Source organism: Cyprinodon tularosa, unplaced genomic scaffold, assembly GCF_016077235.1.
Source record: "Cyprinodon tularosa strain WSP-4 unplaced genomic scaffold, ASM1607723v1 ctg870, whole genome shotgun sequence".
NCBI lineage: Eukaryota > Metazoa > Chordata > Actinopteri > Cyprinodontiformes > Cyprinodontidae > Cyprinodon > Cyprinodon tularosa.
The window spans coordinates 200,571-215,534 of NW_024039641.1; the positions used below are offsets into that span (position 1 = coordinate 200,571).

The 14,964-nt window shown below is 39.6% G+C and overlaps 1 protein-coding gene across 4 annotated transcripts in view; it reads right to left on the bottom strand.

The window, feature by feature from the left end:
- cux2b (cut-like homeobox 2b) overlaps positions 1–7,502 on the bottom strand; it is a 206,677-nt gene extending 199,175 nt beyond the window's left edge. The window contains exon 1 of one of the 4 annotated variants that reach the window (XM_038273417.1): positions 7,174–7,502. In XM_038273417.1, coding sequence (XP_038129345.1) covers positions 7,174–7,236 — 63 coding nt within the window. In that variant the 5' untranslated portion in view covers positions 7,237–7,502. Of the gene's footprint in view, positions 1–6,492; positions 6,579–7,173 lie in introns of those variants that run through there. The other 3 variants (XM_038273420.1, XM_038273418.1, XM_038273419.1) reach the window with 3 other exon arrangements.
- Positions 7,503–14,964: the final 7,462 nt, after the last annotated feature.

A 14,964-nucleotide genomic window follows, 5' to 3' on the forward strand; every position in this document is an offset into this window, starting at 1 on the left:
CCCGACTTCTCCTCTGCAATTAGAACAAACTACTTAAAAAGACAGAATAAAAAAAAAAAGTTTTCACTAAAATAGGAGAGAAGCCTCTGCTAAAAGATGTGTGAATTCTGCCACAGGGGGCGCTGTTTCCTTCCTGGCTATGGATAGTAACGTTAGCAAATAATCTTAAAGCCAATGGCTGTTTTACGGTGGCACTGAAGTGCAAACTGCAATTACAAATCTAAAAGCGCAACTACATTAAGGAAAACAAAACCACATACCGGAAAAGGTAGGTACCAGTGGGAAACATGAGACATCGCTGATTGGACGACGGCGCCGTTTGACCCTTGAACCAGAAGTCATTCTGCCTGCTGCAGCTTTTGAAAACATGGATATTGTCGGCGCCCTAAACTTAGCTGCCGTTATCCAGGAATATTTTGAATCAGGACATACGAACGAGGTAATACTGGATATGTTCAAGACTAATCACCAAATTTCAGTTAGTTTGCGTACACTGAAGACACACTTAAAAGAAGCTGGACTGTTCAGACGACTCAACTTACGGTTCAAGGGTCAAATGGCCCCGTCGTCCAATCAGCGATGTCTCATGTTTCACACTGGTACCTACCTTTTCCGGTAGGTTAATGTAATCGTGTTTTTCTTAATGTAGTTGCGCTTTGCTTTATGTAGTTGCAATTTCCTTAATGTAGTTGCGCTTTTAGATTTGTAGTTGCAGTTTGCACTTCAGGGCCACCGTACTGTTTTTTTAGAGGGTTGAAATTGGTCGAGCAATCTTATTAAATCATTTGTAGTAGTCATGAATGCGTTCTAACAAAAGCTCTAAAATGATGACTAATGTTACATTTGGAGCTTTATGTGAGCTAAGCTAACATTAGCTTCTCTTTTTAGCCTATATTTACACTGCAAAAAATATAAATCTCAATAAGTTATTTTTTCTTAAAATAAGTGTGTTTTTCCTTGATTTGAGGAGATAAGTAAGACACTTTGCCAATGGAACAAGACAATTTCCTTTTAAAATAAGAAAAAACTATTTTATCGTCTTATTTCAAGTAAATATTATCTAACTATCTTATTTTAAGAGTGAAAATACTCATTCCATTGGCAAATCATCTTATTTACCTGCTCAAATTAAGGCTAAATATACTTAATTTAAGCCATTTTTTACTTATTTCTGGATTGTTTTTGCAGTGTAGGAAAGTTTGGGTTGAATGTACTCTTTATTTTGGTTGAAATCTGTTTGTTGCTGCTGTTTAACATATTATCATCACCGTCCAGCATTTTGTATATACAGTAGTAGCTAGAAATGCACGATATTGGGATTTTGGCCGATATTTTAAAACTCATGTAGCCGATAACCGATATCGATACCGATGTTAAAGCTGGACAAAAATAAGTAGTCATTGAAAATAGTAGTTTTGTTATCCATTTCTGACACTTTGAAAAATAATATACTCAAATATATTTTCATATGCTGATATCAAATTGATTTTTAAAAATGCAGTATCGATCTATTTTACTTTCAAAATCTCGTGAAATTTCATCGTTCTGTTACAAACTCTCGTGATATTTTGGAAATTCTTGTGAGATTTTGTTAGTAAAATAGATCGATACCGCGTCAATATATCAACATATAAAAATATGGCAAAATTTTGTAAATTTTCGGGGTATTTCTTAGCAAAACGATGACATATAGCAATATTTCATTAGTAAAAGAGATTGATATGGTGTTTTTAAATGGCAATATATCAGCATATGAAGATATTGGGATATTTTAATGTATCAATATTTTTTCCCTCGTCTTTAGAAGTTTTTAAGTCTGTAAAAAAGAAGTTTTTGAGGAAGAAGAAGTAGTACTTTTTTTTTTTTTTAGACTTTAGAAACTCAGAAGCTGATCAAATATCGGGTTAAATATCGGTGGGGTGGCCGATGTCCGATATTCAGTTTTAAGGCCGATACCGATAGGGGGGCCGATTAAATTGTGCATCCCTAGTAGTAGCCATTCATTTTTCCCCACTTTCCTTATAGGTTCTTGGCTGGTCCCCTTTAATTCCTTTTAAACATCAATATTTGTACTAAAATTTTCTTTCTGTCATGATTTGTGGACATTAAGATCTAAAGAAAAGCATCTTCTCCTGGACAGACCCTTTAATTCAGTGAAAGGGGTGGAGTCAGAGTAAAAAATATGTAAGAGTGGGTCATTCCAGTGGCTGGAAGTTGGAAGGAATTTGACTGCCATTCGGTTGATAAGGGCCATTTTAAATGGCTGCTACTGTAAAACCGTCAGTTGTTGACAAAGGTGGCTGTTGGACATTAAGTCAGAGTTTAACTCTTTAATAGAATAGCTGTTAGCCTGCAGATGCTTCGCTTATGTTATCAGGAAGAAGCAGTACCGTCTAAAGAGGCGGGATTTCATGAAACGTTTCAAATCACTGGCTGTTTATTTTTTCGGGCTGGTTGAACCTTCATCATGAGAAAAGTTAACATGACCGCAGAAACAGATCGTAGTAAGAGAGAATCTACAGGCAGCAGGACGGCAGAAGGAGCATGGACTCTATTAGGGGCCTCCTAGTATTAAATCAGCATACATACAATGCTCAGAATTTGCACAGGGAGTAGTTTATGTGTGCGTGTTTAAAATAAAACTGCTTGAATGACTATGAAATTGTCATATGTGCCCCTATAGATACTTTGCTCCAACTATAATACTATAATACTAAGGTAGCCCCCTTTAGAAACTTGCAAAGCAGGTAGAAGTAGCTGCATGTCACACATTTCCCATTTATAATCATTTCCCAATTCAAAAGTATAAGTAAAAATATTTGCTTTGGGAAGCGAGCATTAGGCACATCACCTGATCTGTCAGATCTGAATCACCTGACATAGGCTTGAAATACAAATTAAATGACAGTTATTCTAAATAATCAAACCAGATCCGAGACACAGGGGACCCCTTTGCTTTTCAGCAGAATGAGATTAGACTGATGCATGTGACATTAACAATATCAGCAAACAAATATATGAAAGCATGAATGAAAGGGAAACAGAAAGCGATTTTCACAGCCAATTTGAGATTGCAGTGTGTGCGCGTGTGTAGGAGATTCTGGCAAACAGCACACAGAGAAGGCTGGCAGCGGAGGCAGCGAGGCTCACAGGCTGCAAAGCAATTTCACTGTTTGGCAATAGTGTTGTCTCTGTGTGTGGATTAGAGCTGACACCAGAGCAACTGAGTCATGCTAAATGTAGTACAATCACAAGCTTTAGTTCCTGATCTAAAAATCCCACACTGCCTCTGAGATTCATGAAAGAGAAGCTGCAAACTGGGCGCAGAAGATGGTAGCAAACAAGTGGAGCATTATTTTGCCATATGAGCGAGGCGCTGCGACATGGACGAAAACAAAGCAGGGATTAAAAGGAAGTAGCAGTATGGGAACCAAGCCACGGCTTTAACAGGGAGAACTCAGGTTTCCTTTTTTTTTTTACTTCATAAAGGTTAGAATTTCTGTAATCTGCACTTCACAAGCGCTCCTCATCATGACCTCGCAGTCCGGACTCATCCTGTAGTTCTAACCTCTCTCCAGGTACATCACTGGTCTGTGAGTTGTCTCTGGGCCAGGCAGGACCTGGCAGAACAGACCCTGACCCGTCCTTTTCACGCTCGCCCGTGGAAATGCCATCTGGCTGGTGTGAATGATTACCACAGCAACGGCCGGGCGACCTGCAGCCAGCGGGAACCAAGGTCACTCTACCTCAGCGCTTCGCACTTTCCCTGCCCTCTTTTCATCAGCCTGCAGGTGAATTATTCATCCTGTGAAACTCAGGGGTGCAGATCCTCTGCACAAACACCAAACAAAAATAAATAAATAAATGCACACTCAGTTTTCTGAAATAATAACTTGTAATGAGAAAATGAACGTTGAAGGATAAATAGCAGGAGAGAACGGCACGCTAGGAGCAGGGAGGGTGAAACAGCTGTAGTGACAACCATGATGGAATGAGAAATAAGCACTTTCGCTGATTTTCTGACACATGTAGCAGGAGGTGTCACATTGAAGCCACAGGCATCCTCACTACCAGAAGCCTGCAGGTTGACTTCTAACAGAGCAACAGTGAGTCAGATTGAAACCATTGAATCAGTGCGACTTTCATTCTGTCATGTATCAAACTCCAGACCTCCAGGGCCGATGTCCTGCAACTTTTTGACACCTCTCTGCTTGACTGCACTTGAATCCTGAAGGTTAGCGATGAGCAGAACTTGAACGCATGAGGAGGAAATGCAGGGTTGTTGGACTTGCAGCATATCTAGAAGCTGTGGAGCTGGGGTCCTGCTTCTTCTAGATTTCTTTCTCATAGGCGACCTGACCAAGACGGCAGGAGAGAGTAGTTCAAAGCATACCTGGACACAATGCACACAGTCACTGCTGAGATCTCAGCATGGCTTTGAATATATTCAGGGACACTGATGTCTGCAGATGCTGTTCAGGCTGCAGGAATCATGCCAGACATAAACCCAACCAACTTTCATTTCTGACAATAAAAATCTCAGCTAAACAGAAGCTTTTACTGGTTTCAAAATCAAAACGAGCTAAAAGTAAGACCCAATTCAGCCCAGGTATGTCTTATTGTGCGTACATTCATGCTGTCTGACCAATGGCCCATTCAAGATGCCTAACTTAGAATGAAATGGAAAACAAACTGTAGAAAACAATTGTCCAACTATGAATGTGTGTGTTTTAGTAAAACAGACCCGTCATGTTAGGATCTATAACGAGTTACATATCCCCCTCTTCTACAGAAAGCCTCACCAGGTAATTTGAATCCAACTTTTCATGTTTAGTATATTACAGAGCAGATGGAAATAAAAAGGCTCAAAAGGTTTTAATTTTAAAGTACAAACAAAAATGGTGGCCTCTAAGCATTCCTTTTTTAGCAATGCGGTTATTCAGTTATTACGACCTGCATTTTTCTCTCTACTCCCAGCTCAGGTGTTTTTAAACTTCTCCATCTGACTGGTTATGATATTCAGTCTCCTTTCTAATAATGTCTTCAGAAGTGATGCACCAACTTACTGGCCAAAGATTATTCATAGTTTTTCTAGTTCCATAGAAAACACAAACATTCCCAATATTTTTAGACTATAAACATCAACGATCAGCCTATTAGGTCGGAATAATCTGGTATTTTTCTTAGATTTCAAAACTGCTTTAAATATCAAAGCACCTGCAGCACATACTTTTACTTTTCTCTGTATGGAACACCGCAAAAAAAATTGGAAATTCTGTCCAGAAAGACAAGGAACCAGTGTAGTTTGCTGCCTTTTATAACTCAGGAAGACATTCATCCATAAAATAGCAAGTATGCTTCCAGTGAAGACTCTGTTAAAGTGTAGGGAAAGCGCTTTAAACATGAACTAAAAGTTTCTGGTCCGTTTCTTTTGGCCCAGCTGCTCCTAAAGCTTTCCAGGAACTGTGGTTAGGTTTAGGTCCAGGGCTGCTGAGACAGCTTCATATGAACATCTATAACCATCTAGCAATCCTGAGGAGTGAAACAGGCATCCAACCAGCAGAGACAAGATTACACTGCAAAAAGGAACTGCCAAGAGTTATAGCTTAATATCAGTTTTTATGAAGATTTAATTTTTGTTTAGCATTTTATTTTGACCACAGATCCCACCTAAATATATCAGTTTGACTTTATCTGTAGGGTTTGTTCCATAATATCCTCATCCTGGCTGATTAGGAGGCTGAAAAAAGGATAAAATTTTTACAAGAAATAAATATGAGAGATTTTAATTAAGTGTCTTTGTTGGGCCAATAGTTTAAGCTTATATACCAGTTTATACATAGAGCTAATGGTAAAATCAAACTTGCTGGGAAACTACACCAGTCTAACCAGTTTAATATGGTTTTATGTCCTAATCTCTGTTGAATTATAAATGGGAGAACAACCCTAACCTAAACATAACATAAGTGTCTGAGCTGTTAAATGTTTTTCTTAATATTTTTAAAATATATGATATTCTTAAATCATGGTAAATAATCTATCAGTTTGTTTACTGAGTGCAGACAGCAACAATAGCGGCTGCTCCATCCCCACCCCCGGCCCTGTGGTTCCATCTCAGCCGGAGGAGGGGACGGTCCAGCCAGCGGCACGGAGGACACAGAGCCCCCGGGGTCTGGTGTCTGATTCCCGGGCTGTTTGTCCGCCTGAGTCGGGCGGGACCGACGCGCTGTTGTCATTTCTCATGTTACAGAGCATCAATCAGAGGGTGCCCTCTCTCCGGCTGAGGCTGATTTACAAACATTAGCGGGGAATACAATTACACAGCCCCCACCGGCAGCCAGCCTACCGACCGAGGAGAGCAGCCCTATGCGGCTGGAGGAGAGAGGAGGACCCTGACAACAGCAGAGGCAGCCACGCAGCTGAAAGTTGGTACTGACAGGCAGCTTCATGAGGCTGATCCAAAGAAAAAGGCTAAAATAACAAACTGCTCACCTGCCACAGTCTCCACGCCATTATTCAGAGGCATTCTGCCGCCGCCGCTCCAACAACCTAAAGGCTCAATTAAAAAAAAAAAAACAAAAAAAAAACACTGCAACGCTGTCTAAATTCAATTACTCTACATAGCCTATATCCTCTAAAAAAAGAATAACTTCCTGAATCATAAATCAAACTTTGTCTGCGGTCCTGAACGCTCACAGATCTAACTTCAGTCCCCGCAGCCGCAGCGCAGCGGCCGCTCGACAAAAGCCGCATAAAACACGAAGCTGCCTGAGAAAAGTTGCAGCTACGTCCGGGAGCAGCGATCCACAGACGCCTTAAAAGTTTCCCTTCGCCTGATGCCACCGAGCTGCTCGGTGAGGATGAAGAAAGCAGAAATAAAGAGCAAAGAGAGCAGAAATCAGGAGCAAAATAGAGGCAGGAAACCAGCGGCGCTGTCCGCGGTGCTGATCCCAGATCGGCGCTGCTAACACTGAGCCTCGGTCGGTCGCTCCACCGCCGATCAATGATTGAACTGAACAAAGGCAGAACACGGATCAATTTCTAATAACTATCAATGCAAACGGCGCCAACTCTCCGCGTATTTTCGCCCGAATCGAGTTAAGAGGCATCGGGAAGCTTTTAGGAGACACGCCGCTGCAGAAAAACGCAGAGAAAGGTGAGAAAAGCACTAACCTGAAGCCGCCGTAGATCAAATTTCTTCCAATATTGAAACATCGATCCTACATCGGCGGCCATCTTGGGGGATATTGAGGAGATTTTTTTTCGGCGGCTGCAATAAATATGTGGGCTGGATTCCCCCTCGTTAAACAGCGTTTACGGTCACCGGTCCCACTTTTCTCTCTTTTTTTTAAGGAAACTATTTAAAACTAGAGTCCAACGATGTATCTGACAAGTATGTCAGCATGTTTGTTTTCCTCTTTAGGGCCCAATAAAAGGGGTGGGGGTGAACTATATTTACCCTCCGTCTTTAAAAATATATAAATAAAAGAAAAAAAGGTAAAAATGTATCCCTCTCTTATTTTTTTTATTATGCTTTGGCAAAGTTATCAATACTGATGTAGAACCCAGCTTTGATCAATACGGTCTGGAAAAGAGAATGAGATGAAGTGTAGATAAGTTCAGTTCTGGGAAAATAGCCAAGCCTACTTTTTTTTCTTTTTCTCCTGTTTTCCCGCATGTTTGTAGGATCAGCCGGAACGTTACAATTAGACACAGGGGGGCAAATTAGAAAAGCTCCATTATCAATACATGCGTAGGGCTCTATTAGTAGTACGTCACCAAGTGCACGTCCAATTTTTATGTCAACTTGGAGATAAAAATACTCACATTTATTAATAAAATGCTATGAAACTTTTTAGATTCTGATAGTATTCATTCCTAAACATTCTTTAGTAAAGAGGTGCACAATTTTAAAAATAGATAGATAGATAGATAGATAGATAGATAGATAGATAGATAGATAGATAGATAGATAGATAGATAGATAGATAGATAGATAGATAGATAGATAGATAGATAAAATATGCATCAGAGAGATGATTTATGGCAGCAACATCCTAACCAGAGTTTATCCGTCACAAAATGGACTAACTTAATAAAGTATGAAGGAGCTCTTTTTCTGCTCAAAGTGAGTAATTCCTTTGGTCAAGGAGCATGTGGTTCTGTGCTGCTACTATGCTGCTGTCAGGTGCTCCCCCTGCTGACGCCACACAGTCAGGAGGTACAGTACCTGCAGCAGGACACAGCATGATTTCCTTTCATCTCCATCCTATATGTTCAGTTCTCACAGAGCAAAGGTGCCACGGTGCTGCAGCTGATCCTCTTGCAGGGGCCTTGCAGCATGAAGACGCTTTCTATCTCTGATGAAAGATCTTTTCAGATTGGAAATACATCTTCACTTGATTCAAATCCAAAAATACTCCAATGGATAAACACATTATCCTGACAAATTTGTGAGCCAAAAAAAATAAAAGGAAGATTATTAAAAGGTCATGTGTTGGCCATGTGTTCGCTACAAGCGAACTACATGTAAGGAAAATGTTCTTCAATCAAATGTATTTGTTCTTGGTTTGAGTATGTAACTAAAACAATCTGCCAATGGAAGTCGATTTCTACTCTTAAACAATATAACATCTTTTTTTATTTTGTTTCAAGTGCAGCAGATCTAATTATTTTAGAAGCCAAATGTACTGCACTGCAAAAACAAAAAAGTAAATATTTCTTATATTAAGTGGACTTACCCTTAATTTGCAAATGGAATGAGATTTTTACCCTTTAAATAAGATAATAAGATAAAATGCACTGAAAATAAGAAAATACAAATGTTTTTTTTTCTTATTTTAAATGTAAATTGTCTTGTTCCAACTGCAAAGAGTCTCACTTACCTCCCCAATTCAAGAAGAATTCACTTATTTTAAGAAAAAAAATGACTTATTTAGATGTTTTAGATTAGATTTTTTGCAGTTTGATTCAAGGGCAGATAATTTCATTAAAAATAGCCAAATGTTCGGGGATGTCAGACTTAAAGTTTACCAGCTTGATGTTTTAAGCTTTTATGTGCTTAAACTTCTCCACAACTCCCTGCCCCTCTGATCCATCAGCAGCTATCTTCCCTTTCTTACTTCTGTTTTTTTTTCCCACTAATGTTCTCTAACAAACCTCAGGCCGTCAGAGAACAGCTGGAGTTCTGTTATACTCTGGTTTATTTTTTGGTATCAGAGTAAAAAGGGGTGTTAAATTCAAACTCAGGACACAGTTTTCAGATTGTGATGGTCTATCACAAGGTCTTCTAAAGTGGGGTCAGGACCTGGTGTCTTGAGACTCAATCTTTTTGATACAATCCTTAAGGTACTCAGAGGGACAGGATATATATATATATATATATATATATATATATATATATATATATATATATATACAAATGTAAATTAAATGAATAAATGTACCACCATATAACTGTAAAATGCACAATTAAATGTACTATTAAATATCTAATATGGCCTTTTAAACGATTAACTAAAATTAAAGTAATTTAAAGTTTTCTCAAATTAAATATAATACCTTCACTTGAATACACATAAATATGCAGCTGGAAAATGACAATATATAGAAAAGCTAATATCATCCGTTATCATTCAGGCATGAATACATTACATAATGCATCCAGAAATACTTTGTTTTAACATTTTAAACATTCACCAAGCAACACATATCAGGCCTGAAAGTTGCACTCAAGAAACAATTCTCTGTCAACACGTTAAAGTGCAATGCTGGAAAATCTGGACACTTCAGCAGGCCTGCAAGAAGTCAGCAACCAATCAAAACCTTTACATTTGTCTCTGTGCCCCAACAGCACAACCCCTCCAGATCAAGCTGAGTATCTGCAGTCTGGAGGCAGGATGGTCTCTCTCCTTCAGTCCTCTCTCAGTCTTCAGGGTTAAAAAAAGAAAAATGCTGATTCTAATGTTTTCAATCTTTGCTGCCTCTGAATGTAGTTGTAGCTTCATGTTGAGCAGCAGAGCACTGCAGGCCTCTTCCACTGACCTTCTCCACCCTTTCAGATGAAAACCTGCTTGAGAAAAAGCTTAATCTAAAAAGCAGAGCTTGGTGATTTAAGATTTGGGCACAGATGGGAAATCATCCAGTGGCATTGCAGCCATTGTCGTCATGAGGTCATAGTTTTAGGATTTCTAAATTACAGAGGCACTGACAGGTCGTTGAATCGTCTTATTTTATAAGACCAGACTAGATCTTAGTCTGGGTTTCTACTAGGGGTGTAAATCACATCCATCATGGCGATTCGATTCAGTATCGATTTCCTGACCCAACGATTCGATTATTTTCGATACTCAAGAATACACCACGATTCGATTCGATTCGATTAATCGATTAATCGGTTATTTTTTTTATTATTTTTTTTTTTTTTTTTACACCTTACAGGCTAAACAAAGTTTCAAGTTTGAAATAAATCAATGAAAGCTGTAATATCATTATGCATTTTCTTTAGAAACAACAGCAAATAACAGAAGTAGAAAAGTTGCATCAAAAAATACTGCAAAAATACTGCACAATATCAGTGTAATGAGTTCAATGCAATACCTCGGCTCCAGAGAAACTGTCCAACATATTTTTTTAGAATGTAATAAATATACTCAGGAAAGAGAGATGTTGCGTAGAGAGTTAGACAGGAATAAAAATAAACTAGATATAAGGAAATTGTTTCAAAGGTCATCTGGGGATGTAGTTTTTGGTAGTATTTTTAATTTTCTAAGAAGAACGGGTATTTTAGGGAGAATATAATAATTTGTCTGGTCCATACTCCATTCTGGAAGGTGGCGGTAATGCACCTATAAGTTGTTTGCCAACCGCCATTAAATAAAAGAAGAAGAAGAAGGCTCCAGTGTCGACGTCACCGCCCCCTTGAGAGACGCTGCACCTCTCCCAGATTGTAGCTGATTGCAAACAGTGCCGCAGACAGGAGGCCGGCTTGTTTTGTTTTTATGACCAAAATTGCGGAAAACAACTCGTGAAGTTCGACCCGCTAGAAGAGCGAGGTGCGCGAGACCGCTGGGACCCTTTTTCCAGCTGAATCTCCGCTCTTTTTTCCCCATTGTCCCTCCGTCGTCGGACTAAACTCGCCCCCACTTCCTCATCGCCTCAGCCGTATCTAGACCCACAGCGTGTAGCCCAGACCACGCTTCAATACTGAGCATAATTTAAAAATGTCTGTGTCAAGCTTGCTGCAACAAACTGCTGTAAGAGTATAACCAGGAAGAGCGGTAGGAGGGCATAATAGGTTTAGCGCCACCGCAGCACGGGAGGGGGAATTACACCCAGGAGCAAATGGATAAAAATAGACCGGAGGAAAAAAAAACATGAATCGATTCTCTTGCGGACGTGTCGATGCATCGGATCGTCGGCTTTTGGATCGATGCATCGATACAAAACGATTATTATTTACACCCCTAGTTTCTACCATGACTTTAATGTCTAAGGAACAATAACTTAGTCTTACTTGATCTTTGATTTTATTTCAGTAAACCAGCATGTGCGATATTTAAAGAACTTAATGAATAGCTTTTTGATTTGGTGGTGCTTATCTAAGAACAGGGCTTTTATAATCATTCTAATATCATCGTAAAGAATTCCAGTTTTACAATTAAATGTCTGATGTGATTAAACTAACTAATGTTTCTTTTTCTCTAAAACATCTTTTTCACATCGCTCTCAGCCATGTTTTATGCTGCAGTGCATCTGTGCTTTGATTGCATTCTAGTTAGCTGTGAAATCTAGTAGACGCTCAACATGGTGAAAGTGATTTTCAGCTCAGTACCTTCAACATAATCCACCAAGCTGCACAGAGAGGCAAAAGAAGGCTCAGAGTCAGAATGAGCCACCAGTTTGGATGTGGTGGGTTTCTAGCACCCTCTACTGGACAAACTGAGTAAATGATAAAGCAACCTTATCCGTTCTTCAGATGTGAGAAAAATTAATCATTAAATCTATTTTTCTTGTATGATTTAAAAAGGATGCAAGACAAAAACTTAAACAATTGGAAATTTATTTCTGTATTAAATATAAATAATTATTTAACCCTGTTGATTTTGGATTTCGTCCCAAAATAGATTAGACTACCAATTAAAAAAAGTCACATGCTGGATAACTACATTAGTAATAGTTGGGTTAAGATTAGTGCCTTATTGTGAGGTTCGAATGGAGAGAGGCAACAGACAGGAGAAAATAGACCGAAACCTGACATGAAAACTGAAAGATTCCCTTCTTGATTAAAAACATTAACAAAACAGAGGGTTTAGAGCAAAAAAAAGAAAGAAAAAGCACACACTATGGGGAAAGCCAGCATAACACGACCAAGGACAGGATGATCTGACAATGACTGGATAGAACCAAAAATCAAAGCAGGAAGGAGGATATTGCAGAAAAAAAAGACCCGGGAAGTGATTACCTGATGCAGAAGAAGAGCTGTGACTGCAGCAGGCAGAACAGATACCAATGGAAGCTAATGGAAGATGTATGATATATATGCATCATCTGCAATTTAGAGAACTGAAGCCTTATTCCGATACAGATCAGCTATAAAAACCGGGGAAAGAAAAGGTTTAACTCAACGCTATTCCGAATCCTGACATTTTGAATTGAAAAAGTTTCCTGGATGGGAAGCGAAACATCTTCAAACTTGGAAACAAAGTCCAATGGATTGTTTTTAATTTTTTCGAAATGACTATGACCTGGATGACTGAGAACCTTCACCAGCAACCTGATCTGTTCCCCCAGTTTTCCCTTTGCTCCATCCTCTCCAATCTAATTCTACTTCTATCACCCTGAGTTATAGGCAGCATTGGTCTCTTTTGCAGTTTTTTTTTGCAGTACGGTGTTTAATAATTACTGGGATTTACTGACAATAATGTCATATATTATCTATATGTATGTTATTTATTATCCCTTATGGACTTGATCTTTATGTCTCCCTTGCCTTAGAAATTGCTATTTATGATTACAAATGAGTGTGTTTGTATTTGTGGAGGCAGACATTATGCTACGGCATCTCAGAGCTGACAAACCATACAATCCTACACAGACTAATAAAATGCTATTTATAAAATTATCAATTTAAATTAGATATACACTGCCTGGTTATTATGAAGACGACTGATTGAAATCACTGGTTGTTACGTTTTTGATTAGGCTTTTTTCAGAGCATCTTTGTCGCATCTTTCTCTTGCACTCGGTCCATGTTTGTTTTTGTCAGGGTGCCCAAAACATGGATGAATCTCCTGGACAACAGAGGTTAGGGGCAACAGTGTGCTCAGGCAGGAGCAGTGGGGAATCAGTGTGAGAACAGTGGCTGAGAGCGCTTCAGAACCAGGACGAGCCGGTCGGCTATGCCGCCCTCTGGATCTGTGGATCCACAGCAGTAGATGATAGAAGTTGCAGCATCTAGCTCAGGAAGAGAGCTGAGGAGCACAGCAGCAGCTCAGAGAAGCTACAGCCGGCCCAGGCTATGGCAATGCTGGACGGGAGATGATCGTCGAAGAACACAGGAACACAGACGAGAGGTTTGAAGAAATGGAAATGTGAAAAATAATGGCGAAGGTGGGTGGAACGTTCGGTGAGGCCTGCTCTGTGGATGGAAAAATCTCCCATAGACCTGAGAACAAGATCTACAGCAGAGAAGCCTTATGGTTACTGGCTATGAACCCAGAGGTAATTGATCAGATGGCATGGAAGAAGGAGGTTGGGTAAATTGCCATAGACGGCTTTGAAAAACTGAAAGTCTTTAGCTTGGAGTGCCCAGAACCTCCGTTAGAAACGTTCCTTTTTTAATGCGGCTGCAGTACCACACATGGAGAACACCTTGGTATCAAATGTCAGCCAGCTCCTCTTATACTCCCACTGATGACATGGGAAACAGCTACTGGAACCCAGGTTCAGCCGTTACTGGACACTGCCCTCCAGTGGCCACCCGAAGCAATAACAGTATGTGAAAAAAACTAAAGAGAACTGGTCCAATCAGTAGAGTCCCTTTAGGAATTATAGAAGACTCATCATTTGCACCCTTAGGGTTATGTTAGCATGGCTCTCCTCCGGATGCAGCTTCTGAAAAAAATCTCTTTTAAAGTTTTTCAATTTTGCAGTGATTTTAATTAAGTTTAATGGAGTTATCTAAAAAAAATTCTTTAAAATACTTTAATATGTAGTAAAGGTTTAGAATTATTTTTCATGCCATTGGGTAATGGCAGACTCAAATGTGTTAATATTAAAAATGTTAGATTCAACACAAAATATGAATGATTTATTTCATAGCAGCGTCATTGCTTCTAAATTCTAAGGGTTAGAAAAACACATGACTGGACGGAGCTGAACGGAGGCAAGTATTGTTCTCATTCTCCTTCATTATTAATTGCAGTTCTACTGTCCTCTCAGCTCTCAAACTTACTCTGCAAACCAGGTTTTAAAACAATAGAATGACCCCTTCTCTTGGTGGTTATCTGCTGTAAAGGGTACAGCTCTGACTAACACCAAGACACCAGCCTCCTCTCACTGATTATGCCAGGAACGGTGTGTAGATGCAGAACTGCAAACAGATAAAGAAAGTGAAGTTAATAAAAGCTGACATATTGGTAATTCCCTTCCTATCTGGTTCTAAAATTCTACTTCAAGGGGAGTTGAGCTTAATTGGAACCAAATCAGGAAACTGACATGCTTTAGGTCTCCTGTTCTCCAAAGATTTGACTGCATTTGATGCACAAACTCCTTAAGTTCTCTGTATTCCTTCTGCTGCCTCCACCAAGTGTGAGATTAGGACATGCCTGTGAGTCGGCAGCCACACATCTGCTGGCAATGACAAACACACACCTCCCTGTTTGACATCTGAGGCTGTGTTTTGTCTCTAGGGTCTGTGTGTTTGAGTGCATGTCTGGGGAGGTGGGGTGGGGGGGGGGGGGG